The following is a 25,227-nucleotide window of genomic DNA, read 5'->3' as shown; positions in this document are numbered from 1 at the left end:
GGCTTGGCAATAGAAGGTATGGCCACCAATAGCTGAGTATTCAAATTGGATAAACTCAAGATGCCAGTACTGGGGAAGTATAAACATGTCAGAGAATGAGAGGGCTGTGAAGATTAGAGATGGAGAAAGGTGAGGCCGTGAGAGATTTGAAAACAGCAAGAATTTTTAAATCAAGGTATTGCTACAGTAGAAGCAAATGTTGGGTTACTGAACATGGGGGTGATAGGGGATCGGGACTTTGTATGGGTTAAGATGCAAATTTTGAATGACTTTAAGTTTATGGAGGGTAGACTATCCATGATAATCCAGGTTTGTGTTCAAGTCTAAGGTAACAGCAAGCTGAGGCAGGAATGGAGTCATCGCTGGTCAACCAACTATTCCATCTCATATATGTTGAAGGAGAAATTCTGAAAGATGCTGAATACTTCCATAGAACACTATAGCACAGAAACAGTTCCTGTGGCATTTCTTGGCTGTGCCAAACCCTTTTTCTGCCTTAGTCCCACTGACTTGCACCTGGACCATATCTCTCCACACCCCTCTCATCCATGAACCCGTCCAAGTTTTTCTTAAATGTTAGAAGTGAACCTGCATTCACAACTTCACCTGGCAGTTCATTCCACATTCCCACCACTCTGTGTGAAGAAGCCACCCCCTAATATTCCCTTTAAACTTTGCCCCCTTCACCCTTAACCCATGTCCTCTAGTTTTTTTTCCCCCCTAGCCTTGGTGGAAAAAGCCTGCTTGCATTCACTCCATCATAATCTTATACACCTCTATCAAATCTCCCCTCATTCTTCTACGCTCCAGGGAATAAAGTCCTAACCTATTCAACCTTTCTCTGTAACTCAGTTTCTCAAATCCCAGCAACATCCTTGTAAACCTTCTCTGCACTCTTTCAACCTTACTAATATCCTTCCTGTAATTAGGTGACCAAAACTGCACACAATACTCTAAACTCGGCCTCACCAATGTCTTATACAACTTCACCATAACATTCCAACTCTGATACTCAGTACTTTGATTTATAAAGGCCAGTGTTCCAAAAGCACTCCTTATGACTCTATCTACCTGTAATGCCACTTTTAGGGAATTATATATAAGAACATAAGAAATAGGAGCAGGAGTAGGCCATCTAGCCCTTCAAGCCTGCCCCGCCATTCAATAAGATCATGGCTGATCTGAAGTGGACCAGTTCCACTTTCCTGCTTTCTCCCCATAACCCTTAATTCCCCTGTCTAGCAGAAACCTATCTACCCATGACTTAAATATATTCGGCGAGGTAGCCTCCACCACTTCAACAGACAGAGAATTCCTGAGATTCACCACCCTTTGAGTGAAGAAGTTCCTCCTCAACTCTGATCTAAACTGCCCCCCCCCCCTCTATAAGATCCCCCCTCATCCTTCTAAACTCCAATGAGTACAGACCCAGTCTATTTAGTCTCTGTTCATAGTCCAACCCCCTCATCTCCAGTATCAGCCTATTGAACCTTCTCTGCACTCCCTCCAAGGCCAGTATATCCTTCCACAAGTGCGGTGACCAAAACTGCACTCGGTACTCCAGCTGCAGCCTCACCAGTACCCTGTACAGTTGCAGCAAGACCTCCCTACTTTTTATATTCTATCCCCCTCGCTATAAAGGCCAGCATTCCATTCGCCTTCTTGATCACCTGTATTGTATCTGTATTCCCAAATCCCTTTGTTGTACTGCACTCTTCTGTGTCCTACCATTTACCATGTATGTTCTTCCTTGGTTTGTCCTTCCAAAGTGCAATACCTCACACTTGTCTGCATTAAACTCCATCTGCCATTTTTCAGCCCATTTTTCTAGCTGGTCCAAATCCCTCTGCAAGCTTTAAAAATCTTCCTCACTGTCCTCTACACCTCCAATCTTTGTACCATCAGCAAATTTCCTGATCCAATTTACACATTATCATCCAGATCATTGATATAGATGACAAACAACAATGGACCCAGCACTGATCCCTGTGACACATCACTAGTCACAGGCCTCCACTCAGAGAAGCAATCCTTCGCTACCACTCACTGGCTTGTTCCATTGGGTCAATGTCTAATCCAATTTACTACCCCTCCATGTATACCTAACGACTGAACCTTCCTAATTAACCTCCCATGCAGGACCTTGTCAAAGGCCTTACTGAAGCCTCTGTAGACAACATCCACTGCCTTCCCTTCATCCACTTTCCTGGTAACCTCCTCGAAAAACTCTAAGAGATTGGTTAAACATGACCTAACACGCATAAAGCCATGTTGACTCTTCCTAATAAGTCCCTGTCTATCCAAGTATTTGTAGATTCTATCTGTTAGTACTCCTTCCAATAATTTACCTACTACTGACGTCAAGCTTACCAGATAATTTCCCGGATTACTTTTTGAGCCTTTTTTAAACAACAGAACAACATGAGCTATCATCCAGCACCTCACCCATGGATACCAACATTTTAAATATATCCGCCAGGGCCCCTGCAATTTCAACATTAGTCTCATAGGTCTGAGGGAATACCCTGTCCGGTCCTGGAGATTTATCTACTCTGATTTGCATCAAGACAGCAAGCACCTCCTCCCCTTTAATCTGTATAGCTTCCATGACCTCCCTACTTGTTTGCCTTATTTCCATAGACTCCATACCAGACTTCCCCTACCTCGACTGCCACCTCTCTCTCACTGACAAGGGGGACGAACATCGGATTAAACCTTTGCATCATGTCACTGCAAAAATAATTCAGTATAACACACGTAGTTGGATGCTATAAAGTTTTATAAGTACCTTAATTCAGCGTTTCTAGATTATGTCCTGTAGCCCAATTCCTGTCATGATATTTGTGAGATTGTCATATTGGAGATAATACTCTGGTTCATAGGGCCACCAGACCTCTGTTCATTTACAACAATTATATTGGTCATCCTGCAAGTCATGGTGTCAGGAGTGAACTAAATGCAACAATGGAGGTTCTGAAAGCACCAACAGGCAGTTGGGATGGTAATCTCTCAGAAAACTAGAGGAGGTTCCAGCAGTGCTTTGACCTCAACTTCACAGCAACGGCAGTGATGTGAAAAACCCACGGATACAGTCTGATGTCTTTCTTTGTGTAGCAGAGGTAGGAGCCCTGGAATTTTATAGTACATTCACATTTGAAAATGATTAGAAATTAAATGATTTGGGGAAAAAAAAGGAAAATGCTTATTGCAGCCTTAAGAGAAACATCATGTCTGAATGATATAAAATTTTTATGTGCAGACAAGGTAGTGATGTGTCAGTGCATAACTGTGAGGAAATAAGCTAAACCGTGTGAATTTGGAGAACTTGAAGAATCATTCATCTGGGTAGAATAATTTGTGGGACCACAAATGATTCTGAGAGAATGGCTTTGGAGAAAGTGGATCTCAGATTGGAGAAAGCAGTAAATATCTACAGAATATCAGATTAAACCGATGATGGGGATGCCTCATATAGTCAATCTACTAGATGCAGAGGAATGGGGGAAAAAAACAAATCAACAGCCTGAAGGTAAGAAGAGTTAATCTGTGATGGAAACATTCAAATACAGTCAATGCAGAACAGGGCATTTACCATTGTCCGGCCTATGGAAACGGATAAATCACTTTGCCAAGATGTGTAAGTCAAATAAAGTTCACGTTCAGATGATGAGGCAGTCGTAGGATCTGATGTTTTCATTGCTGCAATTAGAGCAATTCGAAGGAAGGTGAATGGAAGGTTTAAAAATTGTCAACATGGGTGAATTTCAAGCTTGTCATGGGTGCACAACCGAATGTCATTCCCATAAGCCTACATTGTATGATAAGTAAAGGAAAACAGCTAACTAAAACAAAAGTGAAGCTGACTACTTTGGTGAAAAAAAAATTGCTGTAGAATGCCAGTGCACATTTAGTGAACTACTTCAACAAAATGATGTGGAATGGCACTGGGAACAGTCACCAAGAAGCTTTAACCAAAGGAGAAAACGCTGGAAAATCTCAGCAGCCTTTAGGATCCCCTTTAGGTCATCTGGACTCAATGTCAGCTCTTTTCTGTCCTCACAGATGCTGCCAGACCTGCTGAGATTTCCCAGCATTTTCTCTTTTGGTTTCAGATTCCAACATCTGCAGTAACTAACTTTTTTTTCAGCAAGAAGCTTTGACCAGCCTCCAGAGACAGCAGTATTAAAGTGTTATGATGTTAGCCAGTTAAGATAGCAGTGGTCACTTCAAAAACAGGCTTGGGAGCTGTCTTCTTGCAAATTGAAGCACCGGTGATGTACACTGCAAAGGCAATGACTTGCATGCAGCAGTGCTTTGCCCAAATGCTAGCAGTTGTGTTTAGCTGAGAATACTTGCACCAGTTTGTCCATGGTAAAATCATGAAGGGAAAGTCTGTTCATGAACTTTTGAGTGCTATATTTAAAAAGCCCCTGAACTGTGCACCCCAAGAATCTAATCCATCTGCAGAAATACTGGGTTAAAGTTAAATGCAAACCAGGCGAAGACTTGTACCCACCAGTATCAGAGTTCAGTAGTGGAAACTGCTGGGACTGTTAGCAGGCCTGTGAAGAAGTGAAAACAAATGTCAGAGCCAAGTGAGTAGGGCATTTTTGTGTGAGGAGGAATTGGGCAACTTGAGGTTGTGATGGGAGAGGAGACACAGCCAGGGGGTTGGGGGCTGGTTTTGGAGACCAATTGGGAGGACCAAAGGGCATTCAAATTTTTGAGATGGTGCACTTGATGTTTACAAGGCACCCTCAAAATTCAACCCTCTGGTGCCAATCAAAGAATGTTGGGACCATTATCCCCAGCGCTGGTCAATGTTTATTCCTCAAGCGACATCACTTAAAGCAGATTATCTGATTGTCATCACGCTCATGTTGATGCTGTGCCTTTAAGAAATGTATTTGAGCCGTGTTCTTATGCAGCATCTGTTGTAGCAGTCTTTTTATGTACTCAGAGCCATAGTGTCTACCTGTATTGTTGCTGCAGCAACCTAATTGTTCTAATGGCTAGGACATTGGTATTAATCTGAACTAATGCTGTTCTGTCTTTCCCTGGGATTTTGCAGAGTGGGGTTTCATTGGGATGATTGGCAGGTATATAAGAACATAAGAAATAGGAGCAGGAGTAGGCCATCTAGCCCTTCGAGCCTGCCCCGCCATTTAATAAGATCATGGCTGATCTGTCGTGGCTCAGTTCCACATTCCCGCCCTCTCCCCATAACCCTTAATCCCCTCGCTTATCAAAAACCCATCAACCCGCGTCCACCACCTCAACGGGCAGAGAATTCCAGAGATTCACCACCCTTTGAGTGAAGAAGTTCCTCCTCAACTCCGTTCTAAACTGCCCTCCCTTTATCTTGAGGCTGTGCCCCCTAGTCCTACTGTCCTTTCTGAGCGGGAAGAGTCTCTCCACCTCTATCCTCTCCATCCCATTCATCATCTTATATGTCTCAATGAGATCTCCCCTCATTCTTCTAAACTCTAACGAGTACAAGCCTAGTTTATTCAGCCTCTCCTCGTAGTTCAACCCCCTCAACTCCGGCATCAGCCTAGTAAACCTCCTCTGCACTCCCTCCAAGGCCAAAATATCCTTGTGTAAGTGCGGCGCCCAAAACTGCACACAGTACTCCAGCTGCGGCCTCACCAATGCCCTATACAGCCGCAGCAAGACCTCCCTAGGGAAGTTGGGCTTTTTGACAGCGTATTCAAGCTTAGATGCTGCTTTGAGTTGAGAGGAAGATCTCTCTCTTTATCCCTCTCTGAAGTTGGAGAAAGAATTCTGCCAGGAGACAAGTCTCTTTCTTGAAGATTCTGCTATATGAGAGTTGCTATTTTGGAAGTTGCAAAGAGAGAGGTATCCTTTTCTGTGTCTGGGGTCTGGAGACTGGAAACTGCCAGGGGTTGGGTTTGCTTCGCTTCTGAGATTTTGCTGTTTTGAGGATATATCCTTCTGTGAAAATTGCTGTCTGACCTTTGTCCAGAAGTGCTTAAAAAACTGAAAATCCAGCATCATGTGAGCATTCTTGATTTTGTGCTAATTCTAAAGAATATTGTATATCTATGGGGTGTCCCTTTAAATTGGAACAACAGAGATAGCTAGCTGAGTCTTGTAATCAATAAAAGTTATGCTAATTTTTTTTGTTATATTCTAACTGTTTATTTAAAAACTTTGTTTGATAGAAGCTTGTAGTGGTCACTTGAATCATACCTGGACTGAAATACCTTATGCTCACCAATGCCAAAATCAAATATAAAACTTAGGGTCTTGGGTAACTCCATAAAACACCTTGGAATTCCTGGCCTGGGTCATAACACATTCCAGTTTGTAGGAATTTACTGTGAGTATTTTGGTCGCCACACTTAGGACAGTGACAAACTGAGTTTTTATATTTAAATAAAGGAAAATTTAATGGCATGAGAAATGAATTGACCGCAATAAACTGGGTTTAACTGTTCATGAGTAAACCTACCAAGCAACAATAGGGTGTGTTTTAATAAGTAATTGTTATAATACAAAATCAAGACTCCAACCGAAAAAGTCGTCTTGCGTGTAAGAGAAGTGGAAATCCAGCTATACAGAGTAGCAGAGGGCTGGGAAAGGAAAGCAATCGGATGTAAAAAGATATGAGAGCTAACTTGAGTAGTACTGAAGCTAACAGCAGAAGTTTTTAATGTTTGTGGTGAGGGAGAGGCACATGGATCTTCTGCAGTTCTCAGTATTTAGACTTGGGTTTAGTCAAAACGGGAGAACCATTCTGATGTACATTTGCAAAGTAAACACCTTAACCTAATTCCTTGTGGGTACAATTTCTGCAGGACAATTCACTGTTTTGCAACCTCACTGCAATGACTGGTGTAGCATGAGGGGAACAATTCACACAACAGGTATAGAGGATAGACAAAAATCCTATTGTTGAGGCAGACATTTTATGTATATTTGACTCTGCTGTTAATTGCTATTGATTTTGCCACGAGTGCCCCAAAGGTCGTCAAAGACGTTTTCTAGAAAATAAGTATCCATGGGTACATCATTCAACATCCCATCCAGCAGCATTAACTTCCTCCTCAAGCTCATCCGGTTTCCTTTTTGAATGTTTGCAGCTGATTTGCAACCACTGCACAAACAACTTATTCTAAATGTTTGTACAAAGCAGAACCTCCTGACTTCTAACCTTGTTACATGCTTATGTAATTTAGGGACTTCTCTCTAATGTATTTAATTGAGTTATTCTGTCCCCATGTACACAATATAGTCCTTCCATTGAATTAAATAGTCAAATCTCCACAAATGTTGTTTTTCCAGAGTAAAAAGGCCCTGCCCCCATGTCTCTGTAGCTCTTTTCATTTCACAAATGGTACTATGGCAAAATTTACAGAAACCATAGAACTGTTAGCAACACTTTATCTTCCAAAAATGTATCCTCCCTACTTAGACATATTAAAAACAATTTGCCTTTCTCCCTATTTATTGTAAAAGTGACTGGGCTTTAATGTGACTTGAATTCAGTTATGTGCAAAGCCTATTAATCTTCACTTCGATTATTTGATTCATGACTTAGCTAGCCATTCAATTCAAGGGCAATTAGAAATGGGCAATAAATGCTGGCCCAGCCAGCAACATCCACGTCCCATGAGAATAAAGTAAAGTTTATTTGTTAGTCACAATTAAGGCTTACATTAACACTGCAATGAAATTAGTGTGAAATAAAGGGAAAAGAAATTGTATGTCAAATCACAAAGAGCAGAGAGATATGTATTTCTTGTTTAAGTATAGCTAGTGAGAGAAAACTTAAAGCCTTCATTCTTTTGTAAGTCCACATAACCCTGTTTCTATTTCTGGTTTGAATTTATTTATTATTGTCACAAGTAGGCTTACACTAATACTGCAGTGAAGTTACTGTGAAAATCCCCTAGTCGCCACACTCCAGCGCCTGTTCGGGTGCACTGACGGAGAATTTAGCACGGCCAAATGCACCTAACCAGCATGTCTTTGGACTGTGGGTGGAAACCAGAGTACCTGGAGGAAACCCACGCAGACACGTGTAGAATGTGCAGACTCCACACAGTCGGGCACCCAAGCCGGGAATTGTACCAGGGTCCCTGGTGCTGTGAGGCACAAGATTGAAAAGCAATTCTCTGCTCTGTTATCCTGCAGTGATCAAAAGAAGTGTGCCTGGAATTTATTTAATTATTTTATGTACACAAAAGTGCAATCTTAAGATTGCATAAGCAACTCTGCAACAAAATTAATATTATATTCTAACTTTTTCCCTAAAGTATGAAATTAAAATATTTGGATTTGCTTCCTTTAGTTTTGCAGATTAAATTGATTTCTACTTCATATTGGAAGTAGCACAAGTTTGGTTACAAAACACAGGGTTATGTAGGGTGACGGAGTCTATCTTGTTAAAAGCTGAGGCAGTCAAATGATAAGTGCTTTGATGCATAACACGGATTTGTGGACATGTTTCTATTAAAATTCATACAGAAAAGTATTTCTTCATGAGTGAAGGCTTATGAGGAGAGTGAACCATTAGGATCATTCGAAGTTTAAGGCACAGAAGGAGGCTACTTGTTCTATTGTCTGTCCCGGTCCCTCTACATGCTATATTTCTAGGCAGCCTCACCTTTCCTGTTCTGCATTTCAATGGTATGTGAAGGAATTTTCAAGTTGAGGCTGTCTTCAAAATACATTTTAATTACATTTTCAATTAGCTATGGCCTGAATTCAGTGATAATATAATATTAACTGCTTTACTGTATGTGGTGCCATTGAGACATTTCCTGTGGTCAACTGCTTGTTAATCTTTCACTAGCTAGCATCATTGGAAAAGGAAATTTTGAAATGTGTGGGTTGCACAGAGAGATGTACTGTTTATTGAAGTATTCTTACTCCATCCATACCACTCCCCGCTGTGCCAAAGCCAGGCAGTGTGCCTTAATGACTGCTGCCTGATGGCTCTGCCATCCATCATTTGGAAGGTTAATCAGCTCAGCTTTCAGTATGTTATCCCAACAAAACTCATCTCCAAACTCTGTGGCCTCTGCATTTGGAACCTAGACTTCCTGACCCATGGTCCCCAATCAGTAAGGACAGGCAACAACAACATCTCCACAATTATCCTCAACATCAGTGCCCTGTAATGCTGTGTCCTCAGCCCCTTATCATACTCCTTATACACTTATGACTATGTGGCCAAATTCCCCTCCAACTCCATTTTCAGGTTTGCTGATGACACCACCGTAGTGGGTCAGATTTCAAACAATGATAAGGCAGAGTACAGGAAAGAGATAGAGAATCTGGTAAAATGGTATGACAAAAATAATCTCTCAATGTCAGAAAACAAAGGGGATAGCTAGCGACTTCAGGAAGCACAGTGGAGGACATGCCTCTGTCTACATCAACAATGATGAAGTGGAAATGGTTGACAGCTTCAAGTTTCTAGGTATCCAGATCACTAACAATTTGTCCTGGTCCTGGTCCCTCCACACCAATGCTATAGTTAAGAAAACCTCCCATCCATTGACTATGTTTGCACTTCCTGCTGTCTCAGAAAAGCAACCAGCGTAAACAAGGACCCCAAGCGCCCCGGACTTTCTCTCTTTCATCTTCTGTCGAGAAAAAAATACAAAAGTGTGAGACCACGTCTCAATTGATTAAAGAACAGCCTTTTCTCTGCTGCCATCAGACTTTTGAACTGACCTACCATATATTAAGCTGATCTTTCTCTACACCCTAGCTATGACTGTTAACACTGCAGTCTGCACTCTCTCCTTTCTCCCCTACGTACGTTATGAATGGTATGCTTTATCTGTACAGCAAGCAAGAAACAATGCTTTTCACTGTATACTAATGTGACAATAACATAGAACATAGAACAGAACAGCACAGTACAGGCCCTTCGGCCCTCAATGTTGTGCCGAGCTATGTCCAAACCCATGTTCAAGCTATCCCACTTGAAATCAAATCATATTCTGAGTTCTGTGTTGATGACATACAATAAATTAACCAAATCACCATTCACAAATGCCTTTTAATATATGATTTTATTTTTGTACACTATGTGCTGCACAGGCTGCATTTGCTGCTGTTTGTGCTGAGCCCAGAGCAGTTATAGTCCTCTTTTTCTCCTCAATGGTGTTGGATAGGGAAATCCTGGACACTGACCCCATGATGATAAAGGAATGCTGATTATAGGTCCATGTAAGGATGATGTGTGGCTAGAAGCTGGTGGTGTTATATAAAGTAAGTTAAAGTTTTAGTGTCACAAGTAAGGCTTACATTAACACTGCAACGGATGAAGTTACTGTGAAATTCCTCTCGTCGCCACATTCCGGCGCCTGTTCGGGTCAATGCACCTAACCAACACATCTTTCAGACCGTGGGAGGAAACCCATGCAGACACGGGGAGAACTTGCAAACTTTGCACAGACAGTGACCCAAGCCGGGAATTGAACCAAGGTCCCTGGCGTTGAGGTTGCAATGCTAACCACTGTGCCACCATGCTGCCCCACATTGCTACTTTGTCCCTTTTCAAGGATATAGATTTCAGGACAAAGGGTGCGGTTGAGGTAAGCTTGATGTAGCGTTGCTACAGTACAGCTGAAGTTACAGCCTGCTGTGAGGGGTGTTCATTTAGCCTTCTGGATGCTTGAGTATTGCAATTGCCCCCACTTATGCAAATGTTAAGTATTCCATTACAAACTCTTTGACTTAAACTTCTAGAAATAGAGGTGCTGTGGCGCCATCATTGTCAAACTACTCTGCCTGGGCATTGCTTTTGCAGACACATTGCTGGTCTGATCAGTACAGTTCAGCTTCAGGTCATTGTTGATGTTCAAAATGTTGAAGAGTGGGTCTCTGCAATGGTGGTGATTAATGTTGTGTGACCTGACCAATATCTGCTGCTTGATAACTCAGCCAGGATGATTTGTTAATGCAGGAGCTGTGGAATTAATAGCATTTGGGCATTACTGAGATGCCCTAGAATTTTAATGATTGGCCAGTGATAACTATGGCATCTTTTGGACTCCAGCCGCTGGAGCAGTTTTCCTTTAGGATATTATTAATGTTAGTTTTATTACACCTGCTTGGTGATCTACCTGGTTGCATGCTGTCGAGGCCAGATTGTCAAAGGGTGGTGAATCTCTGGAATTCTCTGCCCGTTGAAGTGGTGGAGGCTGCCTCGCTAAATATTTTTAAGAAGCGGGTTGATGGGTTCTTGATAAGAGAGGGGATTAAGGGTTATGGGGAGAGGGCGGGAAAGTGGAACTGAGCCACAACAGATCAGCCATGATCTTATTGAATGGCGGGGCAGGCTCGAAGGGCTGGATGGCCTACTCCTGCTCCTATTTCTTATGTTCTTATGTCATACCAGATGTTCTGGCACTGTTCAGTACTTATGGCAGAAATCAAATTAAGATTGTAGGAGCTGATTTCACTTAGGACTTTATAGATAGCATAGAGAAGATTTTTCCAACTGTTTTATCTGAATTTAAATTCAGGAGATGAAATTCCAGTATATAACCACTCCACTCAATCTTTCTTGTTTTGCTTTTATAGATTAATAAGCAATTTTGGTTTGTTATGGATACATTCATGGGATATAACTACACATTTCTTTTCTCACTGACTCACTTTGTTCACATACAACTCAAAGTTGTGGTTTCAAATCCCACTCCAGAGACATGAGCACAAAAAAGTCACAGTACTCCAATGTAGTGCCTGGAGAGTGCTGCACTGTTGGAAACATTAAGTAAAGCCCCATTTGCTTCCTCAGGTCATAGAATCTTTAATAGCACAAGGGCCCATCTGATTTCCTTTTGAACTCATTGATTGAGTTCAAATAAACCACCCTCATGGGCAGAAGTTCCAGTCATTACCAACCAAAGAACAAAGAACAACACAGCATGGGAAACAGGCCCTTTGGCCCAACGAGCCCACGCCGCCATTTTAACATTGAGTCCCCTCTCCACCCATGACCCTTGTCTATGCTTATGGCATTCCACATTGTGGGAAGACTAATTTAGGGACAATTTGTTACATCAATCAGCCTAACAGCACATCTTTGGGGTGTGGGAGGAAACTGGAGCACCCGGGGAGAATGCGCAAACTCCTGCAGACACTGGCCCAAATCTATGTATCTGCACAGCAAACAGTGATAGTCACTGAGCTGTCGTGTTGCCCAGCATCTGGTCCAGTTTAAGCGTACACTAACGACGTGAAGTACTAGGCTACTCTCGAAACAACCAAGAGCAGCCCTTGTATGACCCATTGCGTGTACACCCCTTGTTGGACAACAAGGCAGACCGAAGCACCTGTGGGTTAAAAGAGAAAAACATCAGTATCATCCACATCCTTATACACCCTTTCAAGGGAATTCCCAAGTGAAACAAGTGAGCCAGAAAATATGTTGGAAGGTCCATAGGAATCAATTGATTCCCAGGGACGTCCCAAGGCTCCCGAACCTTATTTAAAACATGTATAAAATGTTCTTCCTCAGATTTCCCCTCCACATAGCCTTTGGCTGCAGCTCTCTAGCCAAGTTGATGGCAGGGGTGTCTAGGAATCTTCCTGAGGCTTGACCCCTTCTATTTCCAAACTGCCACTGGGAGGTTGTCTTGAGGCAGCTGCTTTGATGCCAGTCTGAATTCCAATTGGACTCTGATCCAAGGCCTTGATTGGCCTGTTAATGACCTTAACCAGAAAATGGCAGGTAGCCATTCAACTCTCCACATGGCCTCCCCCCTGCCCCCAACAAATGGCTGTTGGATGGGATGGTTCTGATAAACCAGCAGGCAGTGTGAAGTTCCCTGGCCACCTATCTCCATCAGATCATGAATATCCTGCCCCAGATCTCTAATAAAGAGTGGAACAAGATTCTAGATGTCACCTTGGAATGGTGTACTGTCCACCCAGAGGACATTTTGCCATGGTTTTCCATGTTGCCTTAATCTTTTTCAAATATTAGTCTGCTGTAGAAGCAGCGTTCTTTCCTCAAGGTTAACTTCTCCTTCAGCCTGTTCCAGTATATAATGGAACTGTGGTGATAACATTTTAATATATAGTGTCGCAACCATGTGAGAAGGGATTAAATGGCTCCCCTCTCTTCCTTCTTCATGTTTAACTGCACCAGAATTTTTATTTAAAATAATGATTATACTTGCCAGTTCAGTGAGTATCTAACTGTTTCCACACACACACAAATTAGAATCATAAGAAATAAGTTTATCTTGGAGTCTGCTGACTTCACATTAAGATGTAGATATTAATTGATTGTTCTTGCTGTTGAGTTGTGCCCTTTTTCAAAAATCTCTGTCAACTGTAGAATGAGACACAGCCAAATTAATAGACAGGATCCCAAACATGTTAGAAGAGGTAGGAGTTCCACTTGCCTCAGCTGCTCGTTCCATCTGTTGAGGAACCCATCTGCTTAAAAGCACACAAAAAACTTGGCTGGCCATGTGGTCTCTGCCAATAATTCAAGCATAATTGTATATTCCAGTTATAACTTGATAGCTTGTCTGCCATTGCTACCTTAAGAAAAACTTGTTTCCAAACAATTAGCTTTTGAATGGTTCATCTTCAACTTCTGGATACTGTAGGTATATCATTTCTTTAGGTATCTTGTAATAGGGCTGGAAAGAAGTCTTCCATAGTCCTCGGGATGGCAGGAAAAGAGAATGGGTCATTGTGTTTTGCAGACTTGCAGTTTCCTGCACTTAAGTCCTTAAGAAGTCCTTACTTCATGGTAGCACTCTTGCTTTTGAGTCAATAGGTTGTGGTTTTCGATTCCCACTCTGGAGACTCGAGCGCTTAATTTAGGCTAACACTTCAGTTTGTAGGACTAATAAGTTTTCTAAGTTTATGCCTGCCCTCTCGGCTGGATTTAAAAGAGCCCACAAGATGGTTGTAATTTATTTCACTGTTTCTGGGAGCTCTCATTGTGTGGCACAGCATGGTGGCACAATGGTCAGCATTGCTGTCTCTCAGTGTCGGGGACCTGGGTTTGATTCCTGACTGTGCTGCGTCTGCACATTCTCCCCGTGTCTCCATGGGTTTCCTCTAGGTGCTCTGGTTTCCCGTCACAATCTAAAAGATGTGCTGGTCAGGTGCACTGGCCATGTTAAATTCTCCCTCGGTGTACCCAAACAGGTGTCAGAGTGTGATGACTAAGGGATTTTCACAGTAACTTCATTGCAGTGTTAATGTAAGCCTACTTGTGACACTAATAAATAAACTTTAAATAGGTTGATTGGTTTCCTAGATTACATTGACTACACATTAAAAGTACTTCAGTGGTTATGCCCACTAACTGTTTTGAACTTGGAGCAGTACACAACAAATTGCTGGATGTCCACAGTGCTGTCCCAGTACATCTGAAGATAATGTATGAAGGACAGTGGAATCACAATGCAAGCATAAACACTTAAAGTAAATGCACTGAACTTTAGAAATAAGTTGCCTCAAATCTCTGTTCTTCTTAGAGCCACTAGTTCTTTTTGGGGCTTACTGTTTTTTCCAAGTGTCATTAAGAACATAAGAATATAAGAAATAGGAGCAGGAGTAGGCCATCTAGCCCTTCGAGCCTGCCCCGCCATTCAATAAGATCATGGCTGATCTGTCATGGCTCAGTTCCACTTTCCCGCCCTCTCCCCATAACCCTTAATCCCCTTGCCTATCAAAAACCTATCAACCCGTGTCTTAAATATATTTAGTGAGGCAGCCTCCATCACTTCAACGGGCAGAGAATTCCAGAGATTCACCACCCTTTGAGTGAAGACTGTGTAATCACTGCTTTCTTAATATAATGTGTAATCAAATTTGCACGTTATTGTTGAGGAATTCATGTAATTAATAAAACTAGTCTCAGTAACAGCCATCTGGTTCACTAACGTCTTTTAGGAAAGGAAATCTGCTGTCTTCATCTGGTCTGGCCTACATGAGACTCCAGACCCACAGCAATGTGGTTAACTCTTAACCATACTCAGAACTAGCTTAGCAAAGCATTCAGTCCAAAGGCAATTAGGAATGGGTAACAAATGCTGGCCTTGGCAGTGATACCCACATCTCACCAAAGAGCAGAAAAAATAAGTGGATCTCGATATTCAAGTTTCTAGTTGTCCAGATCACTAACAGCCTGTCCTGGTCCCTCCATTCTGACGCTACAGTAAAGAAAGTCCACCAATACCTCTGTTTTCTCAGGAGGCTGAGGAAATTTGGCATGTCTGCTACAACTCTCACCAATTTTTACAGATACACCATTGAAAGCATCCTTTCTGATTTGTACCACAGCTTGGTATGGCTGCTGCTCTGCCCAAGAAGCTGCAAGAAACTACAAAGGGTTGTGAATGAGCCCAGTCCATCACGCAAACCAGTCTCACATCCACTGACTATCTAGGCTTCCCACTGTTTCAGAAAAGCAGCCAGCATTATTAAGGACTCCATACTCCCCAAAGGCATTCTTCTCCACCTCCTACTGTCGGGGAAAAATATATAAAATCTGAGGCCATGTACCAACTGACTCAAGAACAGCTTCTGCCCTGCTGCCATCAGATTTTTGAACGGACATGCCACGCATTAAATTGATCTTTATCTACACCCTAACTATGACTGTAACACTACATTCTGCACTCTCTTGTTTCATGCTATATATAGCATTAGAAACAATTCTTTTCACTGTATCCCAATACATGTGACAATAATAAATCCAAGTCAAATATTTGGTCTGCTCTCGTTCATTCAAAGAAACAGACCCCCTGCCCCTCCATGTGGTGTGCATGCACTCATTAGGTCAAAAATCATGAAACTCCCTCCCTAGTAGCACTGTGATAGGGAAGGAATGGCAATTTTGTTCCAAGTCAGAATGGTGAAAGACTTGGAAGGGAAATGGGTGATATTACGTTGATTTTCAAAAGTAGATGAGCAGAAAGGAGGGTAGTACATGATGCTTTTATTATTGTAGTTGCTTGCCTAGTTTCCTTTTCCCTCCTCTTGTTCACTGATTCATGCCAGGGTATCTAGCCACTAAATTCCAAGTAACTTTTATTTGAGTAATGCTGAAAAAAGACACCTGTTGTCAAAGCTTGTTGTCTTGCACTTGTCAGGGGTGGCACAGTGGTTAGCACTGCTGCTTCATAGCACCAGGGACTTGAGTTCAATTCCAGCCTCGGGTCACTGTCCGTGCGGTGTTTGTACGTTCTCCCTCTGTCTGCATGGGTTTCCTCCGGGTGCTCCAGTTTCCTCCCACAGTCTGAAAGACGTGCTGTTTAGGTGCATTGACCCAAAACAGGCGCTGGCAACTAGGGAAATTTCACAGTAACTTCATTACAGTGTCAATGTAAGCCTTACTTATGACTAATTAAAAAAACTGAACTTTTTTAATATAAATAGTAAAAGAATAATAATTTGTACTGCATGAGAAGAGAGTGCTGATCAGTTGCTGGGTGGACTCTGGTCAAGGCATCGCCATGGCGAATAAACCAGAGAATTGCTGTCACCCAAGTTTTTGTTTAGTTGAGAAAGGTGCAACGGATGGACATGTTCTCCATGTCTGCAAAGGACAGGGTAGTGTGTTTGAATATATGTGGCTTTCAGCATGCATTAATGAGCCACCTTGAGACTCCGACTGATAATTTACTTGTCTGTGTAACTCTTAGCACAATCAAGATTGGACAACATTTGCTGAACAATCGTGAAAGCAAATCTAATATTGAGCACTGTCTTGTAAGCACAGCTGATTGGGCACGGTCAGGACTTTGTTTTAAATAGCTTGCTGTTTCATGTGATCTGCCAGTCATTGGGATACAAGGCTTACTTAACCAGCATCACACCGGCACTGAACTTCATATATTGCTTTGCTTATTTGTGTAATAGGCAGAACATTTTTTTGGCTTAATGCCCACACTTGTTTGTGTTGCTATTGCACAGCAGTGTGAAACAGCTACTTTCACCAGCTGCTCAAATTTTTGAGATGTATTATTGTTGAGGAGCAATCTGAGGTAGACTGAGTAATTTTCAGGATTGAAGTGACAGCCTTTGGACTATTTCTCATTCTGTGAGATATACAACAAATAATAATTGATCAGGGTGGCAACTTTTATCTCGCAGGATGTCTTTGACTCTTATTTATTTTGGTGCTCACAATATAAGGCAGGGTTCCAGATATAGTCTGAATAAAACTAGTGTACACTGCAAACATTGATCTCAGTACCTCTCACATATTAGACAAGTCACTTTGCTTCCAGAGATAATTCTCTGAACACCTAGGTACAACATGGATACGACTCTATTTTACCCAGAAAATGAAACTTAATGCAAATTATCAGGTTGCCAAAATTTTGCTGTAGGAATGTATTGTTCAGTAATTTGCTAGGTGGATGATAATAGCAGTGCAGAAAATGGTAATTTAACTGGATGTCTGATATCGCATTGTATCTGGAGTTGGATCACAGGTCAAACCTTAGAATAGTTTTTTAAAGAGAAGCTTAGTTAGTCTCACTGCCCTGCTAGTTCCCCAGCATATTTTCCTTCAAATATTTATCTAATTCACTTCCGTTCACTGACGTACACTGTTGAATTGCTGTCCAACATGATATCAGGCAGTGATTTTTAAAAAAAATTTTCATGGGATGTTTGGCGTTGCTGTCTAGGCCAGCATTCATACCCATCCTTAATTGTCCTTGAGAAGGTGGAGGTGAGCAGTTGGCCCTGCAGTGCTATAGTGCTGTAAGTACTATGATGTTGTTAGGGAGGGAGTTCCAGAATTTTGACCCAGCAACTGTGAAGGAATGGCGATATAATTCCATGTGAGGATGGTTTGTGGCTTAGAGGGGAATTTGCAGGTGATGGTGTTCTTGCTCACCACTTGTCACAGACCCAGTCTGGCAGCTATGTCCTTGCAGACTCAGCCGGCTCATTTCATTCTAGTGCTAACGAGTCATTCTTCATGGAATCATAGAATCCCTACAGTGCAGAAAGAGGCCATTTCGTCCATTGAGCCTGCACTGACAATCCCACCCACGCCCTATTTCTGTAGTCCCGTGTACCCATGTATTTGCCCTGCCAATTCCCCTGACACTAAGGGTCAAATTTAGCATGGCCAATCAACCTAACCTGCACATCTTTGGACTTTGGGAGGAAACTGGAGCACCCGGAGAAAACACACAGGCAAGGGGAAAAGTGCAAACTCCACACAGTCACCCAAGGCAGGAATTGAACTCAAGTCCGTGGTGCTGTGAGGCAGCAGTGCTAACCACTGTGCCATCCCTTATTGATTGACGTTGAAGTCCCCCAATCAGATTATATTCTGTGCCCTTTCTACCTTGCTTCTTCCAAATGGTGCTCAACATGGAAGAGTTCTGATTCATTTGCTGCGGGGTGGGTAGTAAGTGGTATCCGTCAAGATGTTTCTTTGCCCATGTTTGACCTAATTCCATGCGACTTTGTAGGGTCTGGAGCTGATGCTGAGGACTACCAGGGCAACTTCCGCTGTATTGTGTACCACTTTGCCACCACCTCAGGGTTGGTGATAGTAGTATCTGAGACACTGTCTGCAAGATATGATGAGAGCATGACTATGTCAGGGTGTTCCTTGATCAGTCTGCAGGACAGTTCTCCCAGTTTTGGCATAAGCCCTCAGCTGTTAATAAGGAGGACTTTACTAAGTCGACAGGACGGGGTTTGCCATCATTTTCGGTGCCTAGTTTGATGTTGAGTAGTCAGTTTCATTAAGTTGAGAACTTGTGGCAGTTTGATACAACTGAGGGGCTTGCTAGGCCCATTTCAGAAGGCAGTTAAGAATCAACCACATTGCTGTGGGTTTAGAGTCACATGTAGGTCAGACAAAATCAGGACAGCAGATTTCGTCGTCAAAGGACATTATTGAACCAGGTGGGTGTTAATGACAATCAACCGTAGCATCATGGTCACCATTAAACAAACTAGATTTATTAATTGTTTTTTAAATTCCACCAGCTGCCATGCTGAGTCTGTACCCCTAGAGTCTTAGGTTTTGCTTCTGGATTGCCAGACAAGTGACTGTTACCACCCCCTCCCTCAATAATCGCAGAAATGTGAGCTAAATGACCTCCTCAGGATGCAATTGTTAATTGAAAACTGAGGTTATTACATGTATTACGCAAAACTGACACTTTGAATTAAATGATTAACTCCGTGGCGGTCCATACATTGTTCAGCCTTTGGTTGTGGAAATTAGTTGGTTAAATTTATAGCAGTGAATTTAGGCTTTCATAGTAGTGTTAATAAGTGGCATTGTTTTAATACTAATCATTCAAATTTGGTAGAAGTGGATATGTTCCATTTGGTGTAGTATAAAATATGGGTGGAATATGGAAGTGTGATGGTAGTTTTTAATTGTAAAAATTTTCATGTATCCTTTGTAGGAACAACAGTCCTCTGATGAGCTTCGGAGCAAGTTTTGTTAGTTTCTTGGTGAGTAACTATACAAGTAATGTGTGTGTATTTTGTCAATTATGATCACAAATAAGAATTGATAGTTAATTATTAGACCATCTTTTGCTGAGAACTCATTAATTACGTAGTTGTAAATGCACATTTTTCTGCATCAAGTATTGCACAGCATATAGATCACTGAGAATTTGAATATGAAACCAAATATGGTTGTAGCCAACATGTTGATTTGTGTTTGATCAACTCTGTCTAAGCAGGAAGTACACAGAAAAGTGAACAATATTATCCTGCTTTTTCACTGGGGTAGAGTCGTACCATAATCCTTTAGATTTTGTTAGGGAAAGATGAGAATTTTATATGCCGGATAGGGTCGGTGCAGGCCTGACTAGGGATTCTATGATTCTCAAGTCACGCACTGCTTTTGATTCATTATGGTATGATAGAAGTCATTCTGGACAAAGCTTCCAATAATGAGGCCACAACTTCCCCTGACCTCAGTGTAACATGGGAAGGTGATGGCCTAGTGGTATTATCACCAGACTTTTATTCCAGAAACCCAGCTCATGTACTGGGGATCTGGGTTGGAATCCCGCCACGGCAAATGATGGAATTTGAATTCAATAAAAAAATCTGGAATTAAGAACCCACTGATGATGAAACCATTGTCAATTGTCAGAAAAACTCATCTGGTTCACTAATATCCTTTAGGGAGGGAAATCTGCCATCCTTACCTGATCTGATCGACATGTGACTCCAGAACCAGCAATGTGGTTGACTCTCAATTACCCTTCGAAAACTAGGGATGGGCAATAAATGCTGGCCAGCCAGCGACACCCATGTCCCACAAACAAATAAGAAAAAAATTGTGGAACTTTAAACACAAGCCACATCTCCAACCTGAATTGAAGTGCTTTCCAGAACTTGAGAACTGAGTTACTCATGGTGGTGAATTACAACTGATTTTAAAGGACTTTTGCTGCGATAAATCTATTTAACTACATTTTTAGCTATAGCAATTTAAATATATTGGGGATTTTTTAACCACAATTTTTTTACCTTTAAAAAAGGGTTTTTTTAAACTCTGCTGGGTTGTGTGGCTTCATGGCAGATTATACATTTGGTGATATGCAAATGAGTTTGACCAGAAGTTGGGTGGAGAAAGAAACACTTGTCAACATGCCACCATGTAGCTGTTTCATCCAGTAAACTTTGATAAGATGATGATCTTCGTACCCTGGGCTTTTCAACCCCATTTGTAAATTTAGTTTATGTAAAAAGATTAAATGCATTGATTTTATAACCTTGCTGACTCAATGAAACCATCATCTCCCACAAGGACCTTGTATTTTTTAGTGCTGCATTTTCTCTTTTAAGGAATGCCCAGATTTAGCTATCATTGCACATTGTTGTTATGTCTGTAGGGGGTGATGTATTTATGGCATTATTTGGCCAAAACACTTGATAGTACATTAAGGGAAATTGAGACAGCAAGGCCTCAATATTTTGTAAAATAAGCAAAATACTCCAGAGGCTGGAATCTGAAATGAGCAGAGAACATTGGAAAAACTCAGCAGGTCCGGCAGCAGGGAGGAGAGAAACTGAGTTAATGTTTCAAGTTTATTTGGCTCGTTACCGGATCTAAAGAGAGGGAGAAGTGTGTTAGATATTAAAGTGTAGCTGTGAGAGATTACAACTTCGGGACAAGAGACAGATGATCTGGTGTGGGAGGGAGGGAGGCGGGGTGAGTAAAGGAAAGGCTATTGAATTAAGACAAGAAATTTGAGTGTTTTTTTAAACCCCCTTTTTTATGATGGGGACAAAGACTATATTTTATCTTGTGTAATTGCTTCATTGAGATTTACTTTAAATGTATTGAATATAGAAACAATTCTGTATTGCAGAACCTGTGAGATGGGAGCTTAGCTACCCATCACCAGCCACTAAAATTTAAAATCATCTTGCTTGGAATAATACTTACCCCTGAGGTGAAGGAATAGTGGGAAAGCACTGTCTTGTGTTTTAGACTTAACCAGCTTAATTTTCATACAAAAGGAGGCCGTATAATTCAGACAATCCTACCTGTGCTAACTCTTTGAAACAGCTATCAAATTGATCCCGTTCCTCTACTCTTTCCCCTTGCCCACTCAATTTAAATTTTATAGAAATACTTCGTCGAATCATAGAGCACCTGCCATGGGGTGGAACAGTGGCACAGTAGTTAGTACTGCTGCCTCAGAGCTCCAGGGATCCGGGTTTGACTCCCAGCTTGGGTCACTGTGTGGCGTCTGCGTGGGTTTCCTCTGGGTGCTCCGGTTTCCTCCCACAGTCCAAAAGATGTGCTGGTTAGGTGCATCGGCCATGCTAAATTCTCCCTCTGGGTACCCGAACAGGCACCAGAGTGTGGCGACTAGGGGATTTTCACAGTAACTTCACTGCAGTGTTAATATAAGCCTACTTGTGACAATAAATAAACTTTATAAACTTTAAACTTTAAACCTACAGTGCAGAAGGAGGCTATTCAGCCCATCAAGTCTACGCCGACAACGATCCTATCTAGGCCTTATCCCCATAACCCTGCATATTTACCCTGCTAAGCCATCTAATATACGCATCCCAGGACACTAAGGGGCAATTTAACCAATGCACCTAACCCGCACATCTTGGAATGTGGGAGGAAACCAGAGCACCCGGAGGAAACCCACGCAGACACTGGGAGAATGCGACAGCGCAGAGTCATAATAAGAACATAAGAACATAAGAAATAGGAGCAGGAGTAGGCCATCTAGCCCTTCGAGCCTGCCCCGCCATTCAATAAGATCATGGCTGATCTGTTGTGGCTCAGTTCCACTTTCCCGCCCTCTCCCCATAACCCTTAATCCCCTCTCTTATCAAAAACCCATCAACCCGCTTCTTAAAAATATTTAGCGAGGCAGCCTCCACCACTTCAACGGGCAGAGAATTCCAGAGATTCACCACCCTTTGAGTGAAGAAGTTCCTCCTCAACTCCGTTCTAAACCGCCTCCCCTTTATCTTGAGGCTGTGCCCCCTAGTCCTACTGTCTTTTTTGAGCGGGAAGAGTCTCTCCACCTCTATCCTATCCATCCCATTCATCATCATATACGTCTCAATGAGATCTCCCCTCATTCTTCTAAACTCTAGCGAGTACAAGCCTAGTTTATTCAGCCTCTCCTCATAGCTCAACCCCCTCAACTCCGGTATCAGCCTAGTAAACCTCCTCTGCACTCCCTCCAGGGCCAAAATATCCTTGCGCAGGTGCGGCGCCCAAAACTGCACACAGTACTCCAGCTGCGGCCTCACCAATGCCCTATACAGCTGCAGCAAGACCTCCCTACTTTTATATTCAATCCCCCTCGCTATGAAGGCCAGCATCCCATTCGCCTTCCTGACCACCTGCTGCACCTGCAAGCTGGGTTTTTGCGACTCAGAAACTGATAACCAAGTTCCGCACACATGAGGATGGCCTCAACCAGGATCTTGGGTTCATGTCACACTCTATGTCACCCCTATGACTTGCCTGGACTTGCAACATCTCACTTACTGTCCTGTCTGGAGACAATACACATCTCTTTAACCTATGCTTAATGCTATCTCCACTCTCACTGTCTGCACCTTTAATATTCAATTAGGTGTAAAGACTTGCATTCTAATCAGTATTCTGTAAACTGCTTGTGCCTTTATATGCCCTGTTTGTGACCAGAATTCCCCACTCACCTGACGATGGAGCAGTGTTCCAAAAGCTAGTGGTGTTTACTACCAAATAAACCTGTTGGACTTTAACCTGGTGTTGTGAGACTTCTTACTGTGTAAACTCCACACAGACAGGGACTCGAGCCGTGAATCAAACCCTATGGGATTAATGGCATAAAAAATGACCTAAAAGAAAAATGGTATAAATGGGATTAGATTTGATGACAAACAGAAAATGCTGGAATATCTCAGCAGGTCTGACGGCATCGGTGGAGAGAGACCAGAGCCAACGTTTCTAATCATTTAACTTCAGCATTCTGAAGTCTATTTTCTCTCATCTTTATCTGGGTCTGTTGAGTTGACCTGTGTTTATTGTATTGTTACAGCTTTTTACGACCTAGAGCAGAAATAAGGGAAAGAGAGAAATCTTTTCCGCAGCTCTCCCTCAGCTCTCAAGGCATAAGCTACGCTCGTGAACGCAGAGTGCTCTGGCTGCATGCTTTCTGTCCGATTTTGAAACTTGCTGTCGTGGTAGATCATTTTTGATTTCAATAGGAATTGAAGTTAACCCTGAAATACCCAAACATTTTTTTCAACGTGTATTTTATCCACAGCACCCCTCCAGACAAAGAAGTATAAAATTAAACCTACCTAAAACTATACCTTTTAACGTTTTACCCACTCAAATATAAATCCCTTAAATCTATCCTTGGGTTTCTTAACAAGGGGCATGTGAGCTGCTCCTTCAGATAAGCAGCACAATGACAATGGGCTGAATGGTTACAGCACAGAAGGTAGCCATTCCTCCATAAAACCTGCAGATTGGAAGGTTACATTTTGTTTTCCTTGCAGAGTAGGCTTGGGTCAGCTGGATTGCTACATTTGATTTTGGCATTTGGGAGGCCAATAATAATTGGCTCTTGCCTTCAAGATTTATTCTCTCTGACTCCCTACAAAACTGTCAATCTGGCAGTCTGTTGCTGTTCCAACTAAAAGGTCAGAATTTTTAGTTTTGGATTGGAAATGGCTGCTTTCCGTAAAAAAAGGATTCTGGCATAAATATGACAATGACAAGGAAAGTATTCACTCTCCAGGTTCAACTCTGAAATAGGCCAGATTGCCTAATTGTAAATGTTTTCTAAAAAGATTACCATGCAAGCCATCCCATTAATTCTCATCTATTTCTTGCTGAGTCACCAGATTTGAATATCTACATTGTCTTGGGACTTCCTTCATTTTATACCCTGAAAATAAGGCATCGTTTTAAATAAGTAAACCTACTTTTCTATTCATTCAAAGAATGTGGGCTTCACTGGTGAGATCAACATTAATTGCCCATGAAGCTGTTTACACACTGCTTTCTTTGATTTATTATTGTCACATGTGTTAACATACGGTGTAAAGCGTTGTTTCTTGTGTGCTATACAGACAAAGTATACCGTTCATAGAGAAGGAGATGAGAGAGTGCAGGATGTATTGTTACAGTCATAGCTAGGGTGTAGAGAAAGATCAACTTAATACAAGGTAGGTCCATTCAAAAGTCTGACAGCAGCAGACCAGTTCTTGTTTCGGTTGGTATGTGACCTCAGACTTTCGTATCTTTTTCCCGACCAAAGAAGGTGAATGAGAGAATGTCTGGGGTGCGTGGGGTCCTTAATTATTCTGGCGGCTTTTTGGAGGCAATGGGAAGTGTAGACAGAGTCAATGGATGGTGGGGGGGGAGGTGGTGGTGGTGGTGGTAGTGGGGGCTGGTTTGCATGATGGGACTGGGCTTCGCTCATGACCCTTTTAGTTTCTTGTGGCCTTGGGCAGAGCAGGAGCCCATACCAAGCTGTGATGCAACCAGAAAGAATGCTTTCTGTGGTGCATCTGTAAAAGTTGGTGAGAGTCGTAGCTGACATGCCAATTTTCCTTAGTCTCCTGAGAAAGGAGAGGCATTGATGGCTCTATAGCATCGGCATGGAGCGACTAGGACAGGTTGTAGGTGATCTAGACACCTAGAAAGCTGAAGCTCTCGACTATTTCCACTTCATCCTGATTGATGTTGATAGGGGCCTGTTCTCCACTATGCTTCCCGAAGTT

At 42.2% G+C, this 25,227-nt stretch overlaps 1 protein-coding gene across 2 annotated transcripts in view; it reads left to right on the top strand.

Annotated features, from left to right (window-relative positions):
* The window catches only part of ttc39c (tetratricopeptide repeat domain 39C), a 91,847-nt gene that overhangs the window by 9,953 nt on the left and 56,667 nt on the right, over positions 1 to 25,227 (top strand). The window contains exon 2 of one of the 2 annotated variants that reach the window (XM_080194754.1): positions 19,410 to 19,458. The exons of the other annotated variant lie outside the window; for it this stretch is intronic. Within the exon in view, the coding sequence (XP_080050880.1) occupies positions 19,410 to 19,458 (49 nt within the window). The remainder of the gene's footprint in view (positions 1 to 19,409; positions 19,459 to 25,227) is intronic. 2 annotated transcript variants of the gene reach the window in all.

The sequence above is a fragment of the Carcharhinus amblyrhynchos genome, chromosome 8 (genome assembly GCF_965287045.1).
Source record: "Carcharhinus amblyrhynchos chromosome 8, sCarAmb.v2.hapA, whole genome shotgun sequence".
Taxonomy (NCBI): domain Eukaryota; kingdom Metazoa; phylum Chordata; class Chondrichthyes; order Carcharhiniformes; family Carcharhinidae; genus Carcharhinus; species Carcharhinus amblyrhynchos.
Note: the sequence above shows the minus strand (reverse complement) of the source record. Positions and strands in the feature narration are given on the sequence as shown.